General features: G+C 40.9%; 1 protein-coding gene across 1 annotated transcript in view; it reads right to left on the reverse strand.

Moving 5' to 3' along the window:
* Nucleotides 1-27,145, reverse strand: part of MUSK (muscle associated receptor tyrosine kinase) — a 278,906-nt gene that overhangs the window by 141,199 nt on the left and 110,562 nt on the right. The window contains exons 4-5 of the mRNA XM_073591125.1: nt 23,576-23,703; nt 20,421-20,562 (exon numbers count right to left, since the gene is read on the reverse strand). Coding sequence (XP_073447226.1) covers nt 20,421-20,562; nt 23,576-23,703 — 270 coding nt within the window. The remainder of the gene's footprint in view (nt 1-20,420; nt 20,563-23,575; nt 23,704-27,145) is intronic.

Genomic DNA, 27,145 nt, shown 5'->3' on the forward strand with positions numbered 1-27,145 from the left:
GTCGGGGAAAGTTCCTATCCGAAAATGCGATCGTCTGTGGCAATTCCGATGCGCAAAATCCCTACGCATGCTCGGAAGCAATTCGACGCATGCTCGAAAGCATTGAACTTCATTTTCTCGGCTCGCCGTAGTGTTGTATGTCACCGCGTTCTTGACGGTCGTAATTTCAGCGAACTTTTGCGTGACCGTGTGTATGCAAGGCAAACTTGAGCGAAATCCCCTTGGAAAAATATATGACGGTTTTTCCGACAGGATTCCGCTCAAGTTTGCCTTGCATACACACGGCGTGTACGTGGCATTTCTCTACTTTATTATTGATGGGAAATTATACTTTTTGAGCCAAGCATTACATTATTTTAGGTCTAGCTTGAAATGACAATGAAGACTCATATCTACATTGCATTTACTCAAATTGTATCAAATTCGAGAACAAAAATTTTATATATTGCAGCTTACCAGTGCTTATATGTAGTTGACACATTTGTTTTCCTTTCAGTTTTCCTTTTCATTATCTATACCTGGTAATCTTGCCTGTAACACACAACCTGTCCTAGGGTGACAACGCTTGCTTACTGTACTGCATCATTGGAGGAGTAGCGCTGTCACCCTAGGCTGTTCTCAAAATCTGGACTGCAAACGCTTCCTCCTTCTCCCTGTCTGAACATTCAAATTCAGTTTTTCAAAATGTGCAAAAAACATATATCTAAATGTTGTCATCTCTGTGTAAAACAACTTGTGACCTGCAAAGCCAGGTGCTTAGAATGGAAAGTGAGATAAACACTGGCAGCTGCAGCTGCTCTGTAGATGCTGCCCTGCGGTGTGGAACTGGTTAACAGCTATATGATGAGGGAAATGCTGAACAGGAAGAGTTCAATAGACAGAGTTAGGCACCAATGCATCGTCCAGAGGAGAGAGACTTTACTGTAACACATAAAGAAGGATAGGGAACCAACTAAATAAAGGTACACAAAGGTACCGCCAGGTATTTATCCACACACCCAATTTGAGTGAGAAAAGTGAGAAAAGAGCATATGAAATAATATGCACTATTGCAGAGAAGGCCACAGTGCCAAGTGCCACATAGAATGAGCCCAGGGAAATAATAACCGGAAAGGATTGTTTATATATAAAAAAAATAATACATTTATTGAAAAATCAGCATAACCAAATAACATAAAGAAAATATTACAAAAATCCTACACCTAACATTATAAAGACAACATTGTCTGGGACCAAAGACAAACACACATAAAGACATAAAACAGAGCGTTTAACATCACCCAATCAAATATAACATTAAGGCACTGTGGATGAGTGCAATTAGAAGCGGCTACACCACCAGCCAGTCAGTCCCGTCACTAATAATGCAAACAATGTCCATTGCAAAATGAAAAAAAGGAACCAAAAAGCACCACTCCGTGGCCGAGAGCAGTACCGTTACTGTGGGACAATCCTGGAAAAGGGGAAAGAGCAAAGAACAGGGATGAATAGCTGCATATCCACAAAGGCTATGGAATCCACTAGACTGTGAATGGCCCTGAACCAGCCGAAATTGCCATAGCCTCTCAGTTATTTCCAGTGAAGGCAGGTAGGTGGGTAATTTTCCCCGGATGGCTGTGAACTAATCAAGGTAGAATAAAGGCAATAGTTCAATAGACAAATGTAATGCGTGAATGCATAACTCACTGTCAGTAGATTGTGAAGGCAGCGCTGTGTAGCACAGTTGGAACAGCCAATCAAAGCTTCCACACTCTCTCCTCGTGGCAGAATTGGCAAACATGTACCTCCAAAAGGCCAATCAATCACGGAGTATGGAGAGCAGAGAGGTATAGCTGGGATGGCTTGCTGGCCTCTGCTGCTGCACGATAGCACGGCTCACATATTCCACTGTTCCTAAAGCGCGGTCCTGCCACGGACCAGCGTGAGGCAAGGCGGTGCTGCTGGCTGATGCTTCTAGTGTTGTCTGATGCTCAAGGGAGTGATGTCAATGCGTTTCACTGGGAAACCCCAGCTTCTTCAGGACTAGTGCCCCCTGGCTGTGACAGGTATATATACATAATTTTTGTCACGGCATCAATTATCTCACAAGGAAACTAAATCAATCATGTGTTTTACCCAGACAGGAAGTGTGTCATAGATAGAATTAACCCCCACAAGAAGGGTAAAATCATACCAGTGGCAGCATCTCTATTATTGATAGCGCACACACAGCATGATTAAAACATTACCAGGTACACGAAAACACGTACAAAATCAAAATTAAACCAAATTAGTAGACACAGAAAAGAAATAAACATTATAATGATAATGAGAAATGGAAAAAATAAAAAAGAGAAAAGAGAAAAAAGAAATGCTATAGAGAATCAAAAATAAGTGAGAAAAAATAAATAAATAAATAATAAAAAATAAGATGGAATGAAAAATACAACTCATGAACTGAACATATGAAAACCACACAAGGGCAGAACACCTATGTGTAGTACATAAGGGTGCAGGCACTGAGCACATACACCCAACAGGGATACCAAATCTAGAAATGAAACTAGCCAAAATAGTTTTAAAAAAGTATATATATATTTTTATCAACGAAAATGTATTAATCCAAGAAAACTTGTAGGTTCAGTTCCCTGTTGAGTCCATGTGGAATTTTAACATTTAATTTATAGATCCAGATTTTTTCTTTTTGGAGAAGAACTTTGTCAAAGTCACCCCATCTTTTGCTGAGTTGTAAAGCATAGATCCCTTAACCCTCAGTCCATCTGGTTTGGACTGATGGTGCAAAAGAAAATGTTGAGCCAAAGGACTTTTCGGCTCCTTATGTTTGATATTCCCAAGGTGCTCACCAATGTGGACCTGTAGCTTGCGATTTGTCTTCCCTATATATATCTTATTGCAGGGGCACTGTAAACTATAGATCACTTTCGTAGTGGCACAATTGATAAGGCTTTTGACTTTACTGTAATCAAGAGCTTTTGAACTAAATTTTCCAGAAGGAGATTTCGAGGAGGAGGGGATAGAGCTGCATTTTCTCAAGCTAAACAGGACACAGCTTCCTCTTACCATGAGGGGGCCTAGAGAATGCACATCGCTCTCCAGTGCGCACCACCACTGCTGCATAATGGCAGCCTGATCCGGAATGCTGAGTCCCGGTGTGCCAATAGCCAGAGTCACCTGGGTGCAGAACAGAGAGTGGACTAATCGCTATGTGTGACTGGATGGTAAGTTGTAATATGACTGGGACCGGTGACTCCCCGCCCACCTCTACACTCCCCTTGTCAATATTCATTTTCTCTGTGTATTTCTAACACTGAACTTCTGCTAAACTTCTGCTATGATCTCTAACATCCAGTGAAAAGACAGGAAAGTAACCACATGACTTCAGCATGCCAAATCATGCTGAGGTGTGGAACAGCCAATCCTTGCAGAGCTGCTGAAGAAAGGAGTGGGGGAGGGAATTAAAAAATACTGCATGTCTCTTAGGCTAATGCACGAGATGTAAATCACCTGTTACTCACAGCAAGGGGGAGGATTTGACAAAGTTTTTGTCAGTTTGTCAAGATTTTTCTCACTGAACAATAAAAGAGGATTGCTCAGAGATGGATTAACTCTGTGTGGCAAGACTGGGCTCAAATGATAGGAAATATTATACTCTACAGTATGATATAAAATTTTTTTTTTTTTTTTTCAGGTTTACATCCACTTTAAACCATCATTTATTCCAACCTGTACAAATGCATTGAGTTTCCCTCAATGTAGGAAATAGTCCTTTCCCTAAGAGCCCATTCACACAGGGGCAACACGACTTCCAGCACAACTTTGGGAGGCAACTTGGACACGACTTGAGTATGAATCACAGCACAACTTGGGGCAACTTACAACACAACTTGAAGTCGCCTCCAGGACAGGGAACTTTACAAGTGGCCAATCAGAGCTTATCAGCTGTGTGTGAGAAGGAGGGGGCTGGCTGTTAAGTGGAGGAAATTACTTTCTGTTTCCTTTCTGCTTCCTGTAAAGTTGCCTCAGTATGAACAGTGATCAGACTTGGAGGCAACTTCCATTGAAATCAATGGGTACAAGTTGCCTTCAAGTCGGATTGAGGTAGTACAGGAACCTTTTCTGAAGTTGGAGCGACTGCAGTAGTGTGCATTAAGACAGATCCATTCACTTACATTGATTTATTCATGTAGCGCGACTTGAGGCAACTAGGGGCGACTCGGGGCGACTTGAAGTCGGATCTAAAGTTGCCCCTGTGTGAATGGGCTCTTAGCCAGTGCATATAAGCATTAACTGCAATGTATTTTCTTTGTATCACTTTGTATCAATGGATTGGACTTTTGTTTAAAATTGCCTGTTATTGATTGCATCTAGTTCAATAAATATATATACATACGGTATATGTCTATATATACATTGTATATACCTTAATAGCCATGCAAGTGTTTTCCACCTTAGCCCAGTCAGTCTCTATCACCTACTCCAGGCTGCAAAGATCAAAGAAAGAGCCCAAGGAGATTACCACAATCCTACTGATTTTGTTCTGTTTTATATAACTATACTTAAGCAGCAATTTTAAATTCAATGTGGTAGCTGTCATGAATAAACTGTGCTTCTCAGGACCTGCTAATGAAATGGTTGCCCTTAGCTCACCAATGCCTAAAACCAGCCCTGATTGTGGATACAATGTATATATAAAAAAGGGTACCAAGCCCCCCCCCCCCACAAAAAAAAAAAAAATACAACTGATTTTCCTAGGTTATGTTTACATTTGTTGAAATGTGATGAAAATTAGTAAAGGCATTGCCAAAAAAAAGCTTTACAAACAGAAGAAACTGTTGGAATTCATGCTTCCTATCAAAATGTATGGTTATTACTTTGATAAACAGGCCATGGAAATTGCAATTAACCTTCCAAACTTAAAAAAAAATCTTCAACTATTACAATCAACATTCATTCAAAACAAGGATGGCCAAAAGATAAACACAACTGTGAGCAATTTCAGCTTTTTATAATTAGTAACTCGCATTGATTTCTAAGGTGAAATTAGCCATTTGGACTTTTTTTGCCAATGCAGTCAGCATTCATTCAACACAAGGATGAAGAGCAGCTAATAACTTCAGCCAAAATAAATTACATTTTTATGTGATTTTTGTCTTCATTTAGAGTGTTTTGCTTCTCTTCCTGTGCTTTATGAAATCTGTCAACGATATAGGAAGTGAGAGGAAATCACCCTCACTGCAGACAATAACTTCTAAAATCTCCCCATTTTACTAGATTATGAATTTTATTGCTATCTGTATACCAATTGATGGGATTTCTTGTCACTTCCTGTTCTGTCTGAGCTCAGACAAGTCAAATAGACAAGCAGTGGGGAGATTTTCCCTTATTTCCTGTTTTGTCAAATAGGCAGGAAGTAAAGAGAATTACACAGACATAAAATGCAATAAAAAGTTGACAGAAATAAAAAAATGCCCCTACTTAGTAACAGAGACATTCCCAATGTCAAAATAATCAGCTCAGTTTCAGCTGGATCTGTAGAGATAATACAATACTATACAGTCAGTATGCCCTTGTGCAGTGCATAATGACCACCCAAGCAGCATGAAAGTAGTGTTTTAACATCTTAGAGTGGGTCTCTAGCTTATATTGGGGTGACAAACAATTGGGTGTCAGGCACTTTAGTCTTTTTGTACTTTACCTGCTCAAACTTTTGGAGAGAAGGTTAATTTACAAGCTACGGTCTGCAGGCTTAGACTATAGGGTTTGTGCTTGAGTAAAAAACTGGTTACAGGGATGGATCCAAAGGTTAGTGATAAATAACATGATGTACTCAGACTTGTTTGAAGTAGTGAGTGGGGTACCCCAAGGTTCTGTCTTGGGACCAATTCTTTTCAGCATATTCATAAACGACATAGAGGATGAGATAAATAGTTCAGTCTCAGTTTTTGCGGATGACACAAAGTTAAGCAGAGTAATAAACTCTCATCAGGACATGGAAATTTTGCAGAATGACCTGAATAAAATAAAGGAGTGGGCTGACAAATGGCAAATGAGGTTTAACGTGGACAATTGTAAAGTACTGAACTTGGGGACAAAAAACATAAATGTAAAATATTCACTAGGTGGAGTACAGCTGGAGGAGTCAAGAATGGAGAAGGATCTAGGGGTACTAGTAGATGACAGGTTGTGCAACAGCATGCAGTGCCAAGCTGCACCTGCCAAAGCCGGCAGAATATAAACATGCATAAAAAAGGTGATATACTCAAGCACCAAAACCATAATTCTGCCACTTTATAAAACTCTGGTTAGGTCTCATCTGGAGTTTTCAGTCCAGTTCTGGTCACAAGTCCTCCGAAGGGATGTGCTGGAGCTGGAGAGAGTCCAAAGAAGGGCATCTAAACTAATAAGGGGACTGGAGAACCTCAATTATGAGGAACGGCTGCAAACACTAAATTTATTCTCGCTGGAGAAAAGACGCTTGACAGGAGATGTGATAGCGATCTACAAATATCTCAATGGGGATCCCAACATAGAAAATAATCTATTCAGGTATAGGGAGCATAAAAGGACATGGGGACACACAACGAGACTGGAGAAGAAGCGGTTTAACCCTAAACTGCGTAGGGGGTTCTTCACTGTTAGGGCAATAAGGATATGGAACTCTCCCCCACAATTGGTGGTGGCTGCAGGGAGTATGGATATCTTTAACCACTTAAGGACTGGGCCTATTTTTCAAACTTGTTGTTTACAAGTTAAAATCAATTTTGTTTGCTAGAAAATGACTTAGAACCCCCAAACATTATAACATTATATATATTTTTTCTAACACCCTAGAGAATAAAATGGTGGTTGTTGCAATACTTTTTGTCACACCATATTTGCGCAGCTGTCTTACAAGCACACTTTTTTTTGGACAAAAATTAATTTTTGAGTTAAAAAACAAGACAACAGTAAAGTTAGCCCAATTTTTTTTATATTGTGAAAGATGATGTTACGCCGAGTAAATTGATGCCCAACATGTCATGCTTCAAAATTGCACCCGCTCGTGGAATGGCGACAAACTTTTACCCTTAAAAATCTCCATATGCGGCGTTTTAAAGATTAAAGAATCAATGGATTTTAATTCTTTGAATGTTTAATAAAGAAACATGCTGTTTTTACAATGGAAACCAAAGATGTGGGGCCTTTTCATGTTACAAATTAATGAGGCTAAGCAGTTAATAGATCAGATATAAAAAGGAGGTGTCTATTATATACACAAAAGTGAAAGGTTCATATTACAGCAGATTTATAATTAACAATATTCCATTCTTATTCTTATTATGTAAGGCTGACAAAGCAAATGTCCTAGCATGAGCAATGCTACTTGTCAACATATGTTATTTAGCGTACACATATTAAATAGTTTATCTTACATCCTGCTTAAGTCAAAATTTATGTTATTGTTATGCAGTTATGTTCTGTATAACACACTTCTGAGCTCATTAACTTGTGCAGCAGTGCAACTAGTGTGTGCCAAGAGCTTTCTAACTGTTCCATGAGGTCACTTAGTTCTGTGTAGCTGTCCCAAGCCATTTCCTGCAAGGTAAATAAATAAAACATCTGCTGTGCTATTATAATTAAAGACAGCAATCTAGGCAATCTGTAATTTAACACCATCCCTTCCTTCAAGATAAATGTGTTGCAATTTATGCTTTTAGCATTCATTGTAAAAATTATTTTGAAGAATCAGTGAAGAGGAACAAGTTGGTCTATGTAACATATTTACATATTTTTAGAACATCATGGATCCATATGTACATTTCATATACATATGTAATTATATGGATTTTTCAAAATGTACCGTTAAAGCTCAAGTCTACCTAAATACCTTTTCATATCTTTTTTTAGTCCTTAACCCCCCCCCCCCCCCCCCCCATGCACACACACACACATTTTATGATTTATGAATGATTTTTATTTTGAAATTCTTTAAAACATTTTTTACTCTCAGAAGAAATGCTGCTTCCTGCCCTGCCCCCTTCCAGTGCCCTGCATTGGCATACCTGAGTAACAGGGAGGACAAGGTGTGGGTATGTCTTAACAAGTCTGTTGTTGAGTGCTAATTACATAAAGCACTAGGTCTAACTCTGGTACCTATTGAACTACACAATCATACAGTATATAAGACACCTGGCATTGTGAAAATGAGGATTCTTAGTATAATTATTCTTATTGCGATCTGGTACACCTGGTGATGTACATGTATATTCATAATACCCAAAGGGTAACTCCTCTTTTGTGGGAAAAAAATAGCAAATGGAAAAAAAATTAATATAGCGTATACAATTGCGACATAAGTCATATCGTAATTGAATGTTATTAAAAATTACCTTTTCTTTTTCAATCTGCAGCTCAGATTGACCCCCAGATATGCCATTTTCTGCTTGTGTGATTGGCTCACAAGTCTGCACAAGTCTGCACTAAGATCGAAGTCAGATTTCAGGCATCCCCTACCACAAAAATGTTAATTTTTGGTCAGATACACCCAATAGGAAATCATGTCTAAAGGGATGTATTTGTCCTCCTTAGAGCTTTGCAGCTTTGCTGGTTGATATTTATGAAACCACTCCTGTTGGACTCGCTCAGAACCTGAGCACAGAGAAACACACAGGGATTTCTTCAGAATAACAAAAGATGGGAATCTGCAACAAAGTTTTTTAAAATCCTTGTAATGTACATAGATCACCTAGAGGGGAATTTTTTTTTTCTCAACAAAAATGGAGTTACTCTTTAAATTCATGTTAAAACAACACTACACATGGGACTTTTAGGTGTACATTACCATTCATTCAATGGCTGTATTGATTAAAATTAATCTTATATTTTATTGGTACAAAAAATGGTTAAGCACTTTCCTTGCAGAAAATAATATACAACATGTTGTATGGCTGATTTAACACAATTCATCGTGTTTCACATATTAACAGATCGGACATCCAAAAAACAGTTAACCAAATTAAGTATTCTTTCTACCAAGTTGGCCAGAAAATGTTTTTACACAATTCCACCATGTTGAGCAACGTGTTTCCTGAATTTGTATTCACTTCATCAGGAGTCATCCTTAAAAGCTCCCAAATAGGGAGACAGAAAGAAGGGTGAAGAAAGGATGACTGTAGACCACAGGAACAACCCAAAAGATACAAATATACTATAACTGGACCTAAAAAATAAATACATATAAACATAGAAGTATGAATATAGTATATTTAGTGTTATAGTATATAATAGTGTTATAAGGTCCAAAGAGTAAGCAATAATATCCCAAACCTTATATACTACATAGCGCGTAAAAACAAAAGTAAACTAAAGACCAAGCAGGATAGCCCAAACATTATACTTAAAAACAAAAAAATTAAATATCGTTAATAACTCCATGACCCATATATGGTTCAAATTAAACACCAACCCTAAATTTATTTTAACCACCTGCCGACCACTCACAGTAATTATACTGCGAGAAGGCAACAGGTACAGGCACAATCACATACCTGTACATCAGGCTTTCTGCTCCACTCGGTGGAATTGTGTGAGAACATCTCTCTGATCAGCTTAGTGGAAAGAATACTAGATTTGATTAACTGGTGTTTAGATGTCCAATATGTTAAGCTGTGAAATACCATGAAATGTTTTGAATTAGCCATATTTTTTATATTACTTTCTGTGAGGAAAGTTTTCAACCAATTTTTTTGTACCAATAAAATGGAAGATTCATTGTAATCATATATGGCCATTGAATGATTGGTGATGCACCCTTAAAAGTCCTATGGATAGTGTTGTTTTGATATGCCTAATTGTTAGAATATCTATTACTGATACTTCACTTGGAATTTAAAATACACTGTTGACCTAATATCATGGTATTGCCTGCATAAAACTGTTAATCTGTAAGCCTTAAAACCCAAATCCCAAATCCACCCAAAGGAAATATTTCTGTTATAAATGGGTGCTAGTGGGCTGAATCATTTGCTGGCTTCTCAGGAACTCTAATGCCTCGTACACACAATCAGATTTTCTGACAACAATTGTTGGATGTGAGCTTGTTGGCAGAAAGTCCGACCGTGTGTATGCTCCGTCGAGCATTTGTTGTCGGACTTTCCGCCAATAAATGTTGGCTAGCAGGTTCTCAAATTTTCTGCCAACAAATGTTTGTTGTCGGACTTTCTGATCGTGTGTAAGTCCGTCGGACAAAAGTCCACTCATGCTCGGAATCAAGCACGAGCTGGAGATATAACCAGCGTTCGTAATGGAGATATCATGTACGTCTTGTACGTCACTACATTCGTAATTGTTGGCCAACATTTGTGTGACCGTGTGTATGCAAGACAAGTTGGAGCCAACATCCTTCGAACAAAAATCCAGGGTTTTTGTTGTCGGAAAGTCCGATTGCGTGTACGGGGCATAAGGAGGAAAATATAATCTCAGTGTTTTGTGTTGTCTGCACCAAAGACAATTATCATAGTATCACGTGGATGGATTCCCTATTTTTTTATCCATCTTTACTTTATAGAGAATCCAGATTAGGGATTGTAATACACTCATTTAGTTTGGTGTTGGCAGAGGTCATATAAGCACAGCTTTAAAAACTGAGGGAATATTTCACATCTGGAGAACATCATTCACCCATAACTTAAAGATGTACTACAGCAAATACAGTAAGTAATCTGTAGGTCTTAAAAAAAGTTGCTCACACCCATACTTACTCTAATTTGCTGTCCAATGACATCCTGAGCCCCAGTCTTCTGATCTTCAATGTTGGAAAGTGGGTACCTCTGGTAGGGGCCATGCCACATTGGTGTGACTGTTAGTCCTGTACTGGTTACAGTGATGGTATTATGACATTAAAGAGAGGGACAGCAACAAGACTGGTCAGAGGCCACCCTCCACAATTACTTCAGAAGATCAGTCATCAGTTTTTGCAAAATTATATCAATTCTGTATAGCAGTCCACTCTCTGCAGTAGCTGATTCATTACATCGTCGGTTGACAGCCCAGGAGTCTCCATATACTTTATACACAGTTCCGGTCAAATGTTCTTAGTGTATAGTGTTAGGCTGTTTTCTCTATTGGCCAAATGTTCTTTGCTCTTCTTGTTGAATGCTCTTAACTGAAATTCCCACAGAACTGCACAGAATCAGGACCGTGACTCTGCACCCAGTGGCCTATTTAAAGCACTGCAAGACTCAAGATCATTGCTGAGTGGTCATCAACATTTGTGAGCCTGACAAGACCTTGCTTGTTTCTGTGATATTCCCGGTTTGCCTACTGACTCCACCTGTTCTCGATTCCTCTGCTGTTGACCTAGTTTGCTTCTTGACTCCGCACCTCCATGCTTATCCCTTTAGCTCATCTTCTTCCCATGTGATACTGACCTTTGCCTGGCTCCTGTTTATGCTCTCATCTTTTGAATCTGTACCTCTGCTGCCCTCTCATTGCCAACTTCTGCCTGTCTGACCACCTTCTTGCCTCCTGCTTCTGCAAACCCTGTGATGAAATTTGGCACAAGTTCCTGTTAATCAGCTTCTACTTCATTACGAGATCCAATTATTCTGCTGGCTAGGACTTACTATAGGAGCCCATGCCACTCCTTATTCTGTCCAACCCTGTCATCACTCTTGGGGGACAAACAGGACAGGAGATGGAAAAGAGTCCTCTTATCATTTCAGCCTCTACCAGGTATGTGACAAACCTTTTTTAAATAAATTCCTTAGTGTATTAAAAATAGTGTATTAAAAATACATACAGGTTGCTTATGAGCTAAGGCAAGTGGTATTTATTTTTCTAAGCTGGCTGTATTTGAGCTTTAAATGTTCTTTTCTTATGGACTTGGCCTTTAAGTCTCATATAGCATTAAACAGCATTATAAGATAAATTAAAAAAAACGAATGCATTGTTAAGGATATTTTCTCACCATCCATGTTTTTACAATATAGGCTTTAGGTTACTAAAGTACAAGAGTTTTTTGCTTAGCCGAATTACTGAAGTAGAAGAGGTTTTTTACTTAGATTAATTAAAACAGTAAGTGTGAGGAATTCCCCATTATGCCTAGGAAAAACTAAAAAAAAGTTTTTGCTTACACATGATTGGGTGATTATATATTCCTTTTTGCTTACACATGATAAGCTTTACCTTGTTCCACTGGGATAAGTCATCATAGACTTTGTGCCCAACCTCTGTTGGTATAATGAGCAAATATGGCTGCCCTGCAAACATACACTATATTGCCAAAAGTATTGGGACACCTGCCTTTACAGGCAAATGAACTTGTGGACAGCCTTCCCGGAATAGCTGAAGCTGTTATAGCTGCAAAGGGTGGACCAACTCCATATTGAACCCTACGGACTAAGACCGGGATGCCAATAAAGTTCATGTGCATGTAAAAGCAGGCGTCCCAATAATTTTGGCAATATAGTGTATATATTTACAGCTTATTCAGAAAACAAGTTTTTAAATACATTTGCACATGTTGATAACATCAGAAAATTTCATTCCCAAAATACATTCCAGAACCAGATGTTATTCTGCAAACTGGAGTCAATTGTTGCACTTTTACTGTCACTGTGATAAGTTTAGGTTCTATGTATCAAGTATTCCATGTAAGTCTCAAGGTGAAATATGTTATCTGGACAGCAGCTCAAGTCATGACAGACAAGCCAGTAAGCAAAGTCGATACATACTGCATAGAGGTCCAGGGCTGGGGCAATGGAAACTTAATACACATTTTGAAATGATAATGATTTTATTGTCAGCACTCACATTAGAGATGTGGTAGGAGGTCAGAATATCTGCCAACTATACCAATTAAATCTAGATAAAAATACCCTGTACTATGTTCTCATCAAGTTTCAGCCAGACCTTCCTAAAAAAAGACGTTAATTTATCCAAGACTGTCCAACTGAGAAACAGGAGGGGAGAGTTTTCTTGGTCACATTGATTGATTGATATGTTTATCACTGATGGAGATTAGGCAATAGGCATAGACTGGGTTTTTATATTTACAAAAGTATCTGCTTCGTAATGATGTTCTGTAATCAAAGTTGCCTTGTCACGTTTCTAGAAATAGATTTTTTTTTTTTACAAATAAGTGAGGAGGAAATTGAAAACAGATAGCTGATACTAGAGCTCCTTTATGAAGCCAGCGTCTACAGAACTCCCTACTATATCCAGAACAAATACAGGCCTATGGGCTATATTCAGCAAGCTGACATTCCAATGCAAAACGGAAGGTCATGTCATTCCAGGACAGGGTGGCATCTTCTGTCTGTTTCCGTTCTACCTTTACTGAAACATTATTCATTTATGGAAATGTCATAGCCTTTTTCTGGCTGTCAACGTCTGCAAGCAGCTTAACATCTCATAAAAGCCATGATAACAAAGAGCTTATAGACAGCCGCAACAAGAAAAACAATTTTTAATGCCATAACAAGATAAATGTTTTTATGCCATAATGAGAGAAAACACTAATTACTAACATGCATTTTAACTTTTGCACATTATTGTTGCACATTCAGTTGAAAGTTGAACAGAACGTTTTGTTTAAGGAAATGTTCTGACTATAAAATGTGCTAAAAAATGGCATAGTACTTTGAGTTTATTTTATTCTCTGTGTTAGAGTAGCAGAACATTCCACAAGTTTCTGTATTGTGTCGCCTTGTGACAACAAGAATTGTTAGATAATATTAACAATATCCTGCTTAAATGTAATGATCACATCAGTGTTTCTATTTTGTTTTACAAGCTACAAAGAAATCCCTCTGGTGGGACTTTTAAGTGCATATACTTCGAAAGGATCAAATAATTGATATAAAATATAAATGGTTTATTGAAATTGTTAAAACAGGAGATTCAGAATGTATAGTTAAACACTACAATCGATACAGGTGCAGTATGGTACACAATAGTTACAAAACATATAACCAATTGCTTTGTGTAGTGAAACACACTTATACAGAGTATACCCAACGTGTTTTCGAGATTCGCATTTGCATTCCTCTTCTTCAGGGGTGAGTGGTTATGGGTAAAACAATAAAATCTATAATTGACAGAGACAAAAATATGCCATTGATACATTTACTGTAAAATATTGATGGGCCGTATATTCTACCCACAGCATTCCTGGTTGCAATTGATGTAGAGGCACTCTACAGTTCCATACTGCATGACAAAGGATTGTCATGCATTAAACATATTATATCTCAAAACAGTTATTTTGAATGGAAACTCAACAATGTTGTGGATTTCACACTCAACCACAATTTTTTTGCCTTCAATGGTTCCCACTTCCTCCATGTACAGGGTGTAGCGATGGGTACTTGCTGTGCCCCATCTTACCCAATCTATACCTGGGGGAGTGGGAACGTATGATAAGTCTATCAGAGGTCCTGCTCCCATTCATGGAGAAAGTGGTCCTTTGGTATCGTTATATTGACAACATGTTTTTGGTGTGGGATGGGCCCCCCGAGAATTTGCAATTGTTTCTCCAAACCATTAATAAGAATACTTTAAATCTAACGTTCACTATGACCCACGATCCAAACTCTATCACTTTCCTGGAAGTTCAGATTCATAAAGGATCAGATGGTCTCTATCGGAAAGGTTGAGAAATATTGGCATATGCTCACAATGGACCCCATAGTTAGCTCATTCATCTTTAGATGTGCAAAATCTCTTAAGGATAAATTGGTATCAAGTGATTTCAAAGGGGGAGGTAGCAAAGATCCATTAAGTCTTAGAGCTTTGACAAGCATTGTGGCAATATACAAACAGAGAACTTTGTATGAATGAAAGCTAAATTCCAGGAAACCTAAAAATTCCATCTCTACTAGACTGGTCCTGGAGACTTCTCCTTCATACCTTGATAGTGTAAGACCTTCTGATATCATCATCAAGGGCCCTGCACTGTATGAGAGGATGTCGAGGAAGCGTGCACTGATGGAACATGGGGGAGCACCATCTGCTGGGGGCGTGGAAGATCAGGTAAGTAAAAGTGAAGTGATCTCTACAATAAACAAGCGATTAGCCCTTGGAATGTGGGTCGAGCAACAGTGCAAGGAAGAACCGGAGCTTTAGGTTACAAAAAAATCAAAGGGAAAATATGAGGCTGTGCCAAGTGCATTTTCCACAACATTGTTCAAACACAACATAAATTATAGACAGGATAAATTCAATCCTTTTGCTAAGCAAATATATTGACCGTGGCAACTACAGACTTGTAAAAACAGCTTTTGACCTTCTAAACCTCTACTATTTCCACGGTTGTTGTACAATTATAACAAATGGGCTGATTTACTAAAGGAAGTAAGAGTCTTCACTATACAATAATAATACAATACAATAATATGAACATTCACTTCAATTATCCAACTATATGAAAAGGATCTGCAAATGACTGGGTATTCAAAGTGAACTAGAATTTGTTTCTGAATCATATATATATATATATATATATATATATATATATATATATATATATATATATATATATATCATAGTATATAGATATATTATACCTGTGTAGCAATAGAACATTATATGCAATTTGTAATCTAATTCAAAATGTTCCATTACATATAAACCATATTGCACAGAACATTTTTTGTAGCAAACTATTTTTTTTTACTGCAGGCTATTGAATATACAGTATACCCAGAGTAGCTCTAAACCATTTCACTTGTTCAATGTTCAATGGTGCAAGCAACTCAAGCACATGAACATGTGCATATACTTGCAAGAGGCTTGCTTGTCAGCCATCTCTAGCACAAATGCGTAATGCCCATATACAGGACTGCATCTTTAAGGAACCTGTGCTCTACTTTTAACTCTTTCCATCTCCATCTTACAGAAAAAAATGGCTTTAGAGGCAGATTAAAGTGTATGTAAATCCAACAAGCAGCTTCTTGTTTTTGCTCCCTCTTGGTCCCTTAACCACTTGACCACTGGGCACTTAAACTCCCTTCCTAACCAGACCAATTTTCAGCTTTCGGTGCTCTCACATTTTGAACGACAATTACTCAGTCATGCAACACTGTACCTATATGAATTTTTTGGCCTTTTTTTCACATAAATAGAGCTTTCTTTTGGGGGTATTTAATCACCTCTGGGTTTTTTATTTTTTGCGCTATAAAAGAAAAAAGAGAATTCTGTAAAAAATGCATTTTTCTTAGTTTTTGTTATAAAATTTGGCTAATTAGTTATTTTTCTTCATAAATTGGCCAGAATTTATACTGCTACATTTATTTGGTAAAAATAACCCAAATCGGTGTATATTATTTGGTCTTTGTGAAAGTTATAGAGTCCGAAAGCTATGGTGCCAATCTCTGAAAATTGAACACACCTGAAGTACTGATGGCCTATCTCATTTCTTGAGAACCTAACAAGCCAGGAAAGTAAAAATACCCCCCAAATAACCCCTTTTTGGAAAGTAGACATTCCAAGGTATTTAGTAAGAGGCATGGTGAGTTTTTTGAAGTTGTAATTTTTTCCCACAATTCTTTGCAAAATCAAGATTTTTTTTCTTTTTTTTTCACAAAATTGTTATATTAGCAGGTTATTTCTCACACACAGCATATGCATAGCACAAATTACACCCCAAAACACATTCTACTACTCCTTCTGAGTACAGCGATACTGCATGTATGAGACTTTTACACAGCGTGGCCACATATAGAGGCGCAACATGCAGGGAGCACCATCAGGCATTCTTGGAGCATAAATTACATATATAATTTCTTGACCACCTCTTACACTTTTGAAGGCCCTGGAGCACCAGGACAATGGAAACGCTCCAAAAATTATTCAATTTTGAAAAGAAAACAAGCCGATGTATAATCTATGAGGCATAGTGAGCCTTTTGAACATGTCATTTTTTTCTACAAGTTTCTGGAAAATGTGTAAAGAAAATGAAAACGCTTTTTTTCACACAAAGTTGTCCATTTATACAATATTTCTAACACATTGCATGTACATACCAAAACTTACACCCCAAAATAGATTCTCCTACTCCTTCTGAGTACGGCGATACCACATGTGTGAGACTTTTACACAGCCTGGCCACATAGAGAGGCCTAACATGCAGAAGGCACCATCAGGCATTCTAGGGGCATAAATGTCAAATCTAATTTGACTACCTATTACACTTTTGTGAGTCACTCTTGTGGCATGGATGGGGCATGGATGAGAACTTGTGTGGCATAGATCAGCATGAATGGGGATGGATGAGCCGTGGATGGGGATGGCTGAGTATGGATGGGATGACTGAGCATGAATGAGTATGGCTGGGTACGGCTGAGTGCAGCTGAGTACGACTGGGTACAGCTGGGTACAGCCAGGTTCGGCTGGGTATGGCTGGGATGACTGGGTACGGCTGAGTACGGATCGGATGGCTGGGTAGGGCTGAGTACAGATCGGATGGCTGGGTACGGCTGAGTATGGCTGAGTACGGATGGGATGGCTGGGTATGGCTGAGTACGGCTGGGTACAGCTGGGTACGGATGGGCATGGCTGGGTATTGCTGAGTATGGATGGAGGTGGATGGGATGGCTGAGCATGGATGGATGGATGAGCATGAATGAGTATTGCTTAGTATGGATGGATGGCTGAGCATGGATGAGTATTGCTGAGTATGGATAGATGGATGAGCATGGATGAGTATTGATGAGTATGGAGGGAAGGATGAGCACAGATGAGCATGGATGAGTATTGCTGAGTATGGATGGATGGATGAGCATGGATGGATGAATGGCTGGCTGAGTATGGATGGATGGATGGCTGGCTAAGTATGGATCGATGGATGGCTAGCTGAGCATGGATGGCTGGCTGAGCATGGATGGATGGATGGCTGGCTGAGTATGGATGGCTGGCTGAGTATGGATGGATGGATGACTGACTCAGTATGGATGGCTCAGTACGGATGGGCTCAGTATGGATGGCTCAGTATGGATGGATGCCTGGCTGAATGGCTGGAGTGGGCACGGGGCAGCGCTGTGGGCACTACACATCCAGCCCACAGCGCTGCAGCAGCATCTGATCTCTCCCCTCTGCCCTCTCTGTACCGATCTGTACAGAGAGGGGAAAGAGGAACCAGACGTGATGCCGGTTTGTTTATAAGTGATCGCTCCGTCATTTGACGGAGCGATCATGTGGTAAACGTCCACTATCAGCGGCCATTTACCGTGATCCGTAATGCATCGGGTCCGGTCACGGATGTTCCTGGGTGTGCAACCCAGGGGGCACGCAGGAGCAAGATTCTGGGAGGACGTCAATGTACACCCTCCCAGAGTTATCAAGCCGCGCTCTAGCCATCATTTGGCTATAGCGCGGTCATTAAGTAGTTAAAGTGACACATTACCTATAACTTGTTAACCACTTCCATACCAGGCCTATTCTGGCACTCTTCTCCTACATGTAAAAATCATAATTTTTTTGCAAGAAAATTACTCAGAACTCCCAAACATTATATATGTTTTTTAGCAGACACCCTAGGGAATAAAATGGCGGTCATTGCAACTTTTTATGTCACATGGTATTTGCGCAACAATTTTTCAAATGCATTTTTTTAGGAAAAACAGTAAAGTTAGCCCAATTTTTTTGTATAATGTGAAAGATGATGTTAAGCCAAGTAAATAGATACCCAACATTTCACGTTTTAAAATTGCGCACCGTCATGGAATGGCACCAAACTTTGGTACTTAAAAATCTCCATAGGCAACGCTTACATTTTTAAAAAAAATTCACGATTCCATGCTTTCCAGTTGCGATCGTAGCTTTGTTTACAAGCGCGTCCCGGGCCTCCAACGGTCTCTATGATCGTCATCCGGCGGTGGCCGATTCTTTCCCGGGGTCCCCGATGGCACGGGAGAGCCCGGAGAAGCACTGGAGGGCGGCGGGAGGGGGGTTGCCCCCTCCCGTCGCCTGTAAGAATGATCTAATGGCTGAACTGCTGCTATGATCATTCTTATGGTGCGCAGAATCACCGGCTGAAAAAAGAGGATATCTGAATGATGCATGTAGCTGCAGACATCATTCAGATATTCCCACTGAAAGTCAAGGATGTCATATAACGTCCTTGGGCTGGAAGTGGTTTAAAAGTAATGTATTCTAGCAAGCAGCATATATTTCACACTAATAATTATGCTACCAAAAATTAGTGTGTGCTGCAAATTGCCTGCAGCATTGTTCCTGTTTCTTCTTTCCAGAGCCGGACATTTTTCTAAAGCCCAGAACCCCTGAGCAGCAGTAATTCGTAAAGTTGTCAACAGATCCACTTCTAGTGGCTCTGATTTTAGGCACAGTGCTTAGAATAGAAAACAGCTGCGGCTGTACAAAGTAGTATGAGACCATGCGTTACTGGAATTTAAACAGTATAGGCACTTATCTTCAATGTTTTACATAGCTATACCAGTAAAACGAGCAAGCTTGAAGTAATGTATCGGGACAGCCTCTATCATCAACTTGCTCAGTTGAGCATTGAAAATGAGAGATAGAAGCTAACTGGTTACCATGCACAACTGTTCCAGATTCTGACTGCTCCAATCTTTATAAATGTTTCTTATTATTTGTTACTGGCAGGATCACCAGGTAAAAATAAAGGAACAAGTTTGAAAAATGAAATCTAATGCAGCCATCACATCTATGGATTGGTAAACTGCAATATATTATTATTCTGTTTCTGAGTTTATATTTACTTTAAGTCAGTGTAGTACAGGAAATTCCAGGTGTGGACAGTCACTAGGCTTGAGCGAAGTTGCACTGCAAACAAAGTGTCAGAAAAAAAATACACTGTTAACTAGCAGATTCTTCCATCCACACAAACAAGGTGGATTGAGAAATGCTTCCTGCCAGGACATAGTATTCTAATGACTGCACCCACTGATCAAGAAAAAATTTAGACAAACTAACCAAAATTTGGCTGGTCCCTGCTAAACCGGATGAATTTCAATCAGTGTATGGCCAGCTTTAACCTAGCCCTATCTCAGAACTCCAAACGTCAGACAAAGAAACAAACACATTTAGCCCAGTTCACAATACTTATATTTAACTTCAGATTAAAATTTTAGGAAAATATTTCTTGTGCAAAGACAAACCTATTTTGTAGTATTTTAGTGATTATAATTCTGGCAGCAATTTGTAAAATGCTGACATAAATAAATAAAAAAATAAATAAAATAAATAAATCAAATTCCCATCATGTAACACTGGTCTGGTTACTGTAATGTTGCCTTTTTTATTCCTATGTTTGAAATACCAGTGATGCAATAAAACAGGTTCTGTATGGATTATGGAACCATTACAGACACTAGAAAACATAGAGCATAACATGTTCTGAATAATAGTGATCAGGTCTCATGTGTGCTTTCATAGACATACAGTGCTATACATAACCATACCTTCTACTTCTAGCAGTGCAGGTTTGGAAATTGCAGTACCAAGGCTGTTCTTGGCTACACAACGGTACTGACCAACATCCTCCCTTTGCACTTTCTGTATTCTCAGGCTTCCTGATTCTAGAATGGAGATGCGAGTGTTCTCCTATAATTACAGAAATAAATCATGTCTGTTAATAGCAGTCAAATCATACACTGTTATGTGAAACATTGGGCCTAAACTCATAACGTGAAGATTTGTTATGTTATTTTGTCCCTAAGCAGGACCCTAAATATGTACATGTTGTCTGGAATTTCTCCTAAAAGTAGCAGTGATTTTTCTGGTATGTGAGTGTGCCTAGGCATTCCTGTGTATACAGCCTCATAGCTATATACAATAGCTGCAGCCTGAGACCTAGGGCACTGCTGCTTCTGGCTGTTAGTCTCATGAGATCTGGAGGGAGGTTCTATAACATCAAACTACTGTGCTGTCATTGCTCTCCTTGCTTTGACATGAGGAAGCAAATCCCTGTCTGTACCAAGATGGCCACCCCCCTTTTCCCCCACAGAAACACAGGGAAAAAAGGCATGGTAAGTCAGTAACTGGGAAAACATCTGTGCAAGGTGACAACAGGCAATACTGGTAATAAGGGATGAATTTAGGTTTGCATTTTGATAAACTCATGAAGGCATATTTGAGTGTCAGGCTGATCAGCTGCTGGTGGGCGATTCCTCGTCCCTTAGTTGCACATACACAAAGGGGCCAGGAATGCCTTTTAAATCATTGGCCTAACATGGCCACAACCTACTGGTGACTAGTCCTTAGCCACCTGCTGCCATTTTTGGGTACAGCTTGCAGAGTTCCACTTCGATTATGTTTTTTGTGCTGAGTAACTAGGGACAGTGTGCTGTGGAATGTTTGTATTAGGGGATAGCTTCCTAAGTTTTAAAGTGGATGTAAACCCTCTCCTATACCCAGTGAAGTAAACAGCCTCAGATGATACACAGAGACAGAGGTGGCTCTAGGCTTTGTGAGGCCTTAGGCAAAACTTAGACATGAGACCCCACTCACGCCCATAATGGGGAAAAATAATTCAAGCAAGAAAGACACACAGATCAAGTACACAGGTGATTAGCACCACTTCCAGGGCAAACCTCCTCATCCATCAGACATATGCAGCCAATACAACATCTGGGACCCAGTAAGGTGACAATCCCTCTAGAAATTACCCCCATTGCCTAGGGAGAATGGGCATGGGGTGTCACTGAGTCATTCTACGTCCACAGAGGAAGGAGAGTGGGGGGATCCCAGCACAGCACAGAGAAAAAGAGGGAGGGAGAGAGAGAGAGAGAGAGAGAGAGAGAGAGAGGGGGGGGAGGGGAGAGAAAGAGTGGAAGAGGGGGGAGAGGGAGAGGGGGGAGAGGAGGGAGCGGGGGAGGGGGGGAGAGGAAAGAGGAAGAGGGAGAGGAGGAAGAAGGGGAGAGGAGGGAGATGGGAGGGAAAGGAGGGAGGAGGGAGAGGGGGGAGGGGGGGAGGAGAGAGGTAGAGAGAGGAGAGTGAGAGGGGGGAGAGGGGGAGAGAGAGGGTGAGAGAGAAGGGGGAGAGGGGGAGAGAGAGAAGAGGGGGATAGGGGGAGAGAGGAGGGGGAGGAGGGAGAGAGAGAGAGGAGGGGGAGAGGGGGAGGGAGAGAGGAGGGGAAGAGGAGGGGAGAGAGAGGAGGGGAAGAGAGAGATCCCTAGCCCTGTTCCCATCTGCAGTGCCTCCTTTGCCCCCATGTCCCAGTCTGCATAATTTATGTGTAACTATATACATTATATATACATTATGTGATCTAAATGGAAGCTCCAGTCTTTTTGGTTAGGTTATTCACTGTACTCTGTAGCAGTGTGTGTGTTTGGTCTCTGCTCATCCATGTGTGAGGGGCTGAGGCTGGGGGAGAAACTTGCCCCAGGCTGAGTGTGTTCTCCTCCAAGTCAGTGGACACTGCCAGAGATCTCGGAAGGCAAGGGGACAGATCGCAGATAGGAGAGTAGGACGGCATGGTGTAGTCATCCCTGGCTGCTGCGAAGCTTCAGGAGCGGCCGCCTCTCCCTCTGTGTTGGCAGCCGCATGGTGGCCGACACTGTCCTGTAAATCGCCGGAGTGGATTCCACGGGTTGTTGGGATTTCAGGAAGCAATCCATACTAAAACCGGTGTGGGCAGATCATCAGAGATGAAACAAATCTCCATACATAACTTTTACATGCATATCTGCTGTCTTCAGCTTTATATATCTTTAGAAAGTGCACATCGTGTTAAGAGATTTTCTCTCCTTGTTCAGCACTGGGAGTGGATTCTTCGCATACAGCCAAGTCAGCTGATTGGAGGAAAAGCACCCCCCCCCCCCACTCCACATAGGCAGAGACTTGCAGAGCTGTGCTGTTACAAGTCAAGCTCTCTGCTGATCTATTTATAGCAACCACCCTGGACACAAATTTTAGGCTGGTTTTATCTTGGTTGACAGAGAACTTGTCAGAAGTTATTATGCTGATAACAGAGCAATGAAACAGCAGAAATACACTGGACTCAGGGCTTTGCAGAGAGATAAGAAAACACTACAGATATATGTGCAGGTCAAATAGGTCAAATTTAGGTCAAATTTCATGAATCAGGTTTACATCCACTTTAAGTTATTTTTAGTAGATTTATAACTTTGTATGTGCTATATGTGGAAATTGTGTCTGTTAATATAGTTATACTAATGGGTTGTTTCCAATTTTATACCAAGAATATTATTCATATTTCTGTTCTGTATGCATTGATTTATATGGAATACAGACTTTTACATAACAACTCTGATATCTGCAACTGTAAATCTGGTCCTGAAGAGACAAAACTGACTGCAAAATGTGTTGAAATGGGCGCATAGATATGTGAGATGGTCACATATGAACATGCCATGTGCCAACGAGCACTTGGTTTGATGAACAGATTGTGATGAGCTTTTACCTGAAATATTAACAACATTTTGTACAATTTTTATCTTATGCTCATATATATTTTTTATGCAATGTCTAAAGTCTCTTATTTTCTAAAATCTAGGCTGAATGTGTGTTTTCTTCTTCTTTGTTAGGTTGTTATGAGGCAATGGATAGATGACCATAATAGCAATAAGAAATGTTTTAATTTTTCTATTACCTTAATGGTATTTTCTCCTTTCATCCAAGAAACAAAAGGCTTCGGATTTCCCAAAGTATTGCATGGAAGGACAGCTTTTACACCTTCAATAAGTTTTGTATTCGTTGGTGGACGGGTGATTTTTGGTTCTGAAAACAAGAAGAAAATATTTCTAACCAAATATGTATTATTACCAATTTCCCTGTGATTAAATGGTAGATATTTAAAAGCTTATATATGAAACATAAAATATCTGTAAGAAGGAGGCGCATGCACAGAGGCTGCCAAGATGGCCACGATCATCTAGAGCACCGTGCCTCCCCGGTCGAACAACACCCGCTGCAGCCGACCGAGAGCTCGAGCAATAGCGAGGGGCACCTCCCAGGATCACCCTGATGTCAGCGGCCACGGCCAGATGAGACCTGTTACGCTCGCTGAACGCGGCCCCTGAGCCCCACAGCCATTCCAGCCTCGACTACACAGGGCAGAGGGACAGAGGAGGAAGACTCCATTGCGGACCAGTATGCCCCAGGAACCACAGCACACTTGCTGCAAAAGGACACAGTGAGTACAGCCCACAGGATGACACCCTCATACACATCCGCACATCCACTGAACCTGATAGGGAGAACGCTTGACGGCCTACTCCTGACCCCAATGTCTGACCCTTTGGCACTACTAGAGAATGGTGAGGGGACACTACAGGGCCTTCTGCCTATACCTACTGACTTCTCTTCCATGATGTCAGCATTCACCAAAATGCTATCCAGGGGCCTAGCGCAAAATGCTGCTCAAATAACCTCATCAATCCATGAGGATTTACAACAACTGGGCATGCGGATGGAGCACATTTGAAAGAAAGGCAGATCTATCGGTAGTCAGAATTAACCAAAACTCGTCCAGAATTCAGGATGTACAGGACCAATTAGAGACTGCATTATCGAAAATTGATGACTTGGAAAAAGGCCCAGGCGTTACAATTTTAGGGCACGGGGTCTCCCTGAAACGGTGAAAGAGGTTCAGCCAGCAATATGGGCACTTATCAAGGAAATAATTCCTGACATCCCAGACCACCGCCTGGAATTAGACAGGGCACTAAGAGCCCTACAACCTCCACGCTCAGATGGCCTCCCAAGGGACATCATTGTAAAACCAAATTTTTACACAGTGAAAGAAGAGGTAATGAAAAGGTTGCGTGCAGCGGAAAAAACTGACGTTCCAGGGTCAACCTATCCACATTTTTGTGGACCTCTCACCCTACACTGTACAGAAACGAAGAGCCTTGAAACCCCTTCTCCAAGTCTTGATGCAAAACGAAATTACCTACAGACGGTCTTTTCCACTCCGCCTGAACTTCTCATTCCACAACAAAAGCTATGGCTTTTCATCGTTTGCCGAAGGCAAGCATTTTCAACTACACCTGGATTTATTATCATAAGACCCGCAACCCTCATCAGCCGGCAAAGGTGCAATACCCTCAGCAAAATGCCTGCCCCCTGCAAGCCCTCTCAAGCCAGCGTGGCAAAAGCACCACTCCAAAAGATTCAAGAACTCTCTTCCACCCCAAGGTCAGTCGGATGGTTGCAGCTGCAATCAACATGACCTGAACACCCTATTTTGTTGCCCCTTTTGTTGCTGACCCCATCCACATTGAAATACACCCATCGTCCATTACGGAAGGGTCAGCCCTTTGGGAACAATCTGAGGGGTGGGAAGGGAGAAGGGTCACACCATTATGGTCCCTCTCTGTTGTCCAGGGCACTTTTTTACCCCCTTTTTTTTTTCTTTTTCTCTCTGTTTTGTTGCACTTCAGTTACAGTAGTGGGCTAGGGCCGCAGGCCTGGGGCTCCCAGCCCTCAAAAATGTTCCGGTTACGAATCTTACACATCCCTAAAGTTATAATACTACCTAGCTCCCCCCCTCAGGGGGGAGACCCCAGGAATGTGCTATTATATCCCATTATACAGTTCTTTTATAGTCCACTAAGCTTGTTGATCCTAATACCGAATTTGGGCGGTGTGCAGGGTGGTGGCCATTCAGCGGGTCGAGATCCTCAAAGGGGGTACCCATGTTCCGGAGGTTCCCCTGGTGGGGGGTCTGGGCCAGCTGAGGGGCTGCTTACCAACCCAATTATCTTGGGAATGAAAATTGGTTCATATGTACTTAATATTGCTAGTGTAAATGTCGGTGAGACCGTGGTGGATGCAGTGCACATCCACCAGCCTTTGAGGGGTGTTTACTTTCTCTCGATGGCTGACAGAGGCACCCCTACCCAGGGGACCTCCGACCTTTTGGTTATGGGACAGGAAGAGGCTGCACCTTTCTTGTCCTGGGGGGGATATGGGAAATTCAGTCTACCCTATAACAAGTTTATTCAGATTGTCTCTCTCACACTTTCTCTTTTTCTGTTTTCTATTTCCCACCTCTTGCTCTATCTGCCTATCTCTTCCTGTAGGAGTCCTGCAGGATCACATGTCGCTAACTCCCCAGCCCGAGCAGCAGCACCCATTGCCTGCACCCAAGGCTGCCGACTGATCCATCTATGTGGAGTAAGGTACTGTATGATCCCGAGATGCACCACACTTTGATCCATGTCTAGGACGACCCCTGCCACCTCGACCTTACGCATAATCTCACATAATACACAAGGGCTGAACTCTCCGGTCAAAAGGCGGAAACTACTCCAACTGTACCACTCTATGAAATCAGATATACTACTCTTACAAGAAACCCACTTCCCCATCTCCTACCAGCCCACCTTTCTACACCAAAGGTACCCCCAATTCTTTCTCACCAATGTGGGAAAACAAAACCAAAGGGGTAGCAATCTGCTTTGCAAAACATCTAAATTTCTCACAAACCAAGGTTCTTAAAGACCCAGCAGGGTGATATGTGCTAGTGACAGGCACCATTGATGGAGAGACCTACACTTTCATCTCCTACTATACAAAGGGCAGGCAAAATTTTTTGACTCCCTAACACAATACGGAAACACTGTCAGGGCAGTTTTCGTAGGAGGAGATTCGAATATAGCATTTGACCTCTCCCTGGACAAAACAGTGACCGGGAAACCTAGACCCAAGCATCCATCCAAACAAAGTTTAAAAATCGCCCAGCTACTATATTCTGCAGGTTTGGTGGATAGCTGGAGGGAACTCAACCCCCATACAAAAGACTATACACATTTTTCTGCACCACACAACACCCATGCCAGGATTGACCACATCTTTATGCAAAATGCACTCAATCCCCTTAGCCCTGTTTGCCAAAATTAGTGACACCTCCCTCTCAGACCACTCCATTGTGGTACTTGGAACCCAGCGCCCTTTAGGGACTCCCACTCCTTTTAAATGGTGACTTAATGAAGCCTTACAGGGCACGATACTGGAAAAGACATTGAAAGACTATTTCAATGAGAAATTCGATAACACAGTTAAACCCGAAACCCTATGGGCAGCACACAAATCTGTGATGAGAGGGAAACTCATACAGATAGTGTCCAAACCAAAACGCGAACATGGAGCAGATATCCAAAAATGTACGGAGGACTTCCTTTCACTGAGCAAAACCCACCAACGAAACCCCATGCAC

The sequence above is a fragment of the Aquarana catesbeiana genome, linkage group LG01 (assembly GCF_042186555.1).
Source record: "Aquarana catesbeiana isolate 2022-GZ linkage group LG01, ASM4218655v1, whole genome shotgun sequence".
Lineage (NCBI taxonomy): Eukaryota > Metazoa > Chordata > Amphibia > Anura > Ranidae > Aquarana > Aquarana catesbeiana.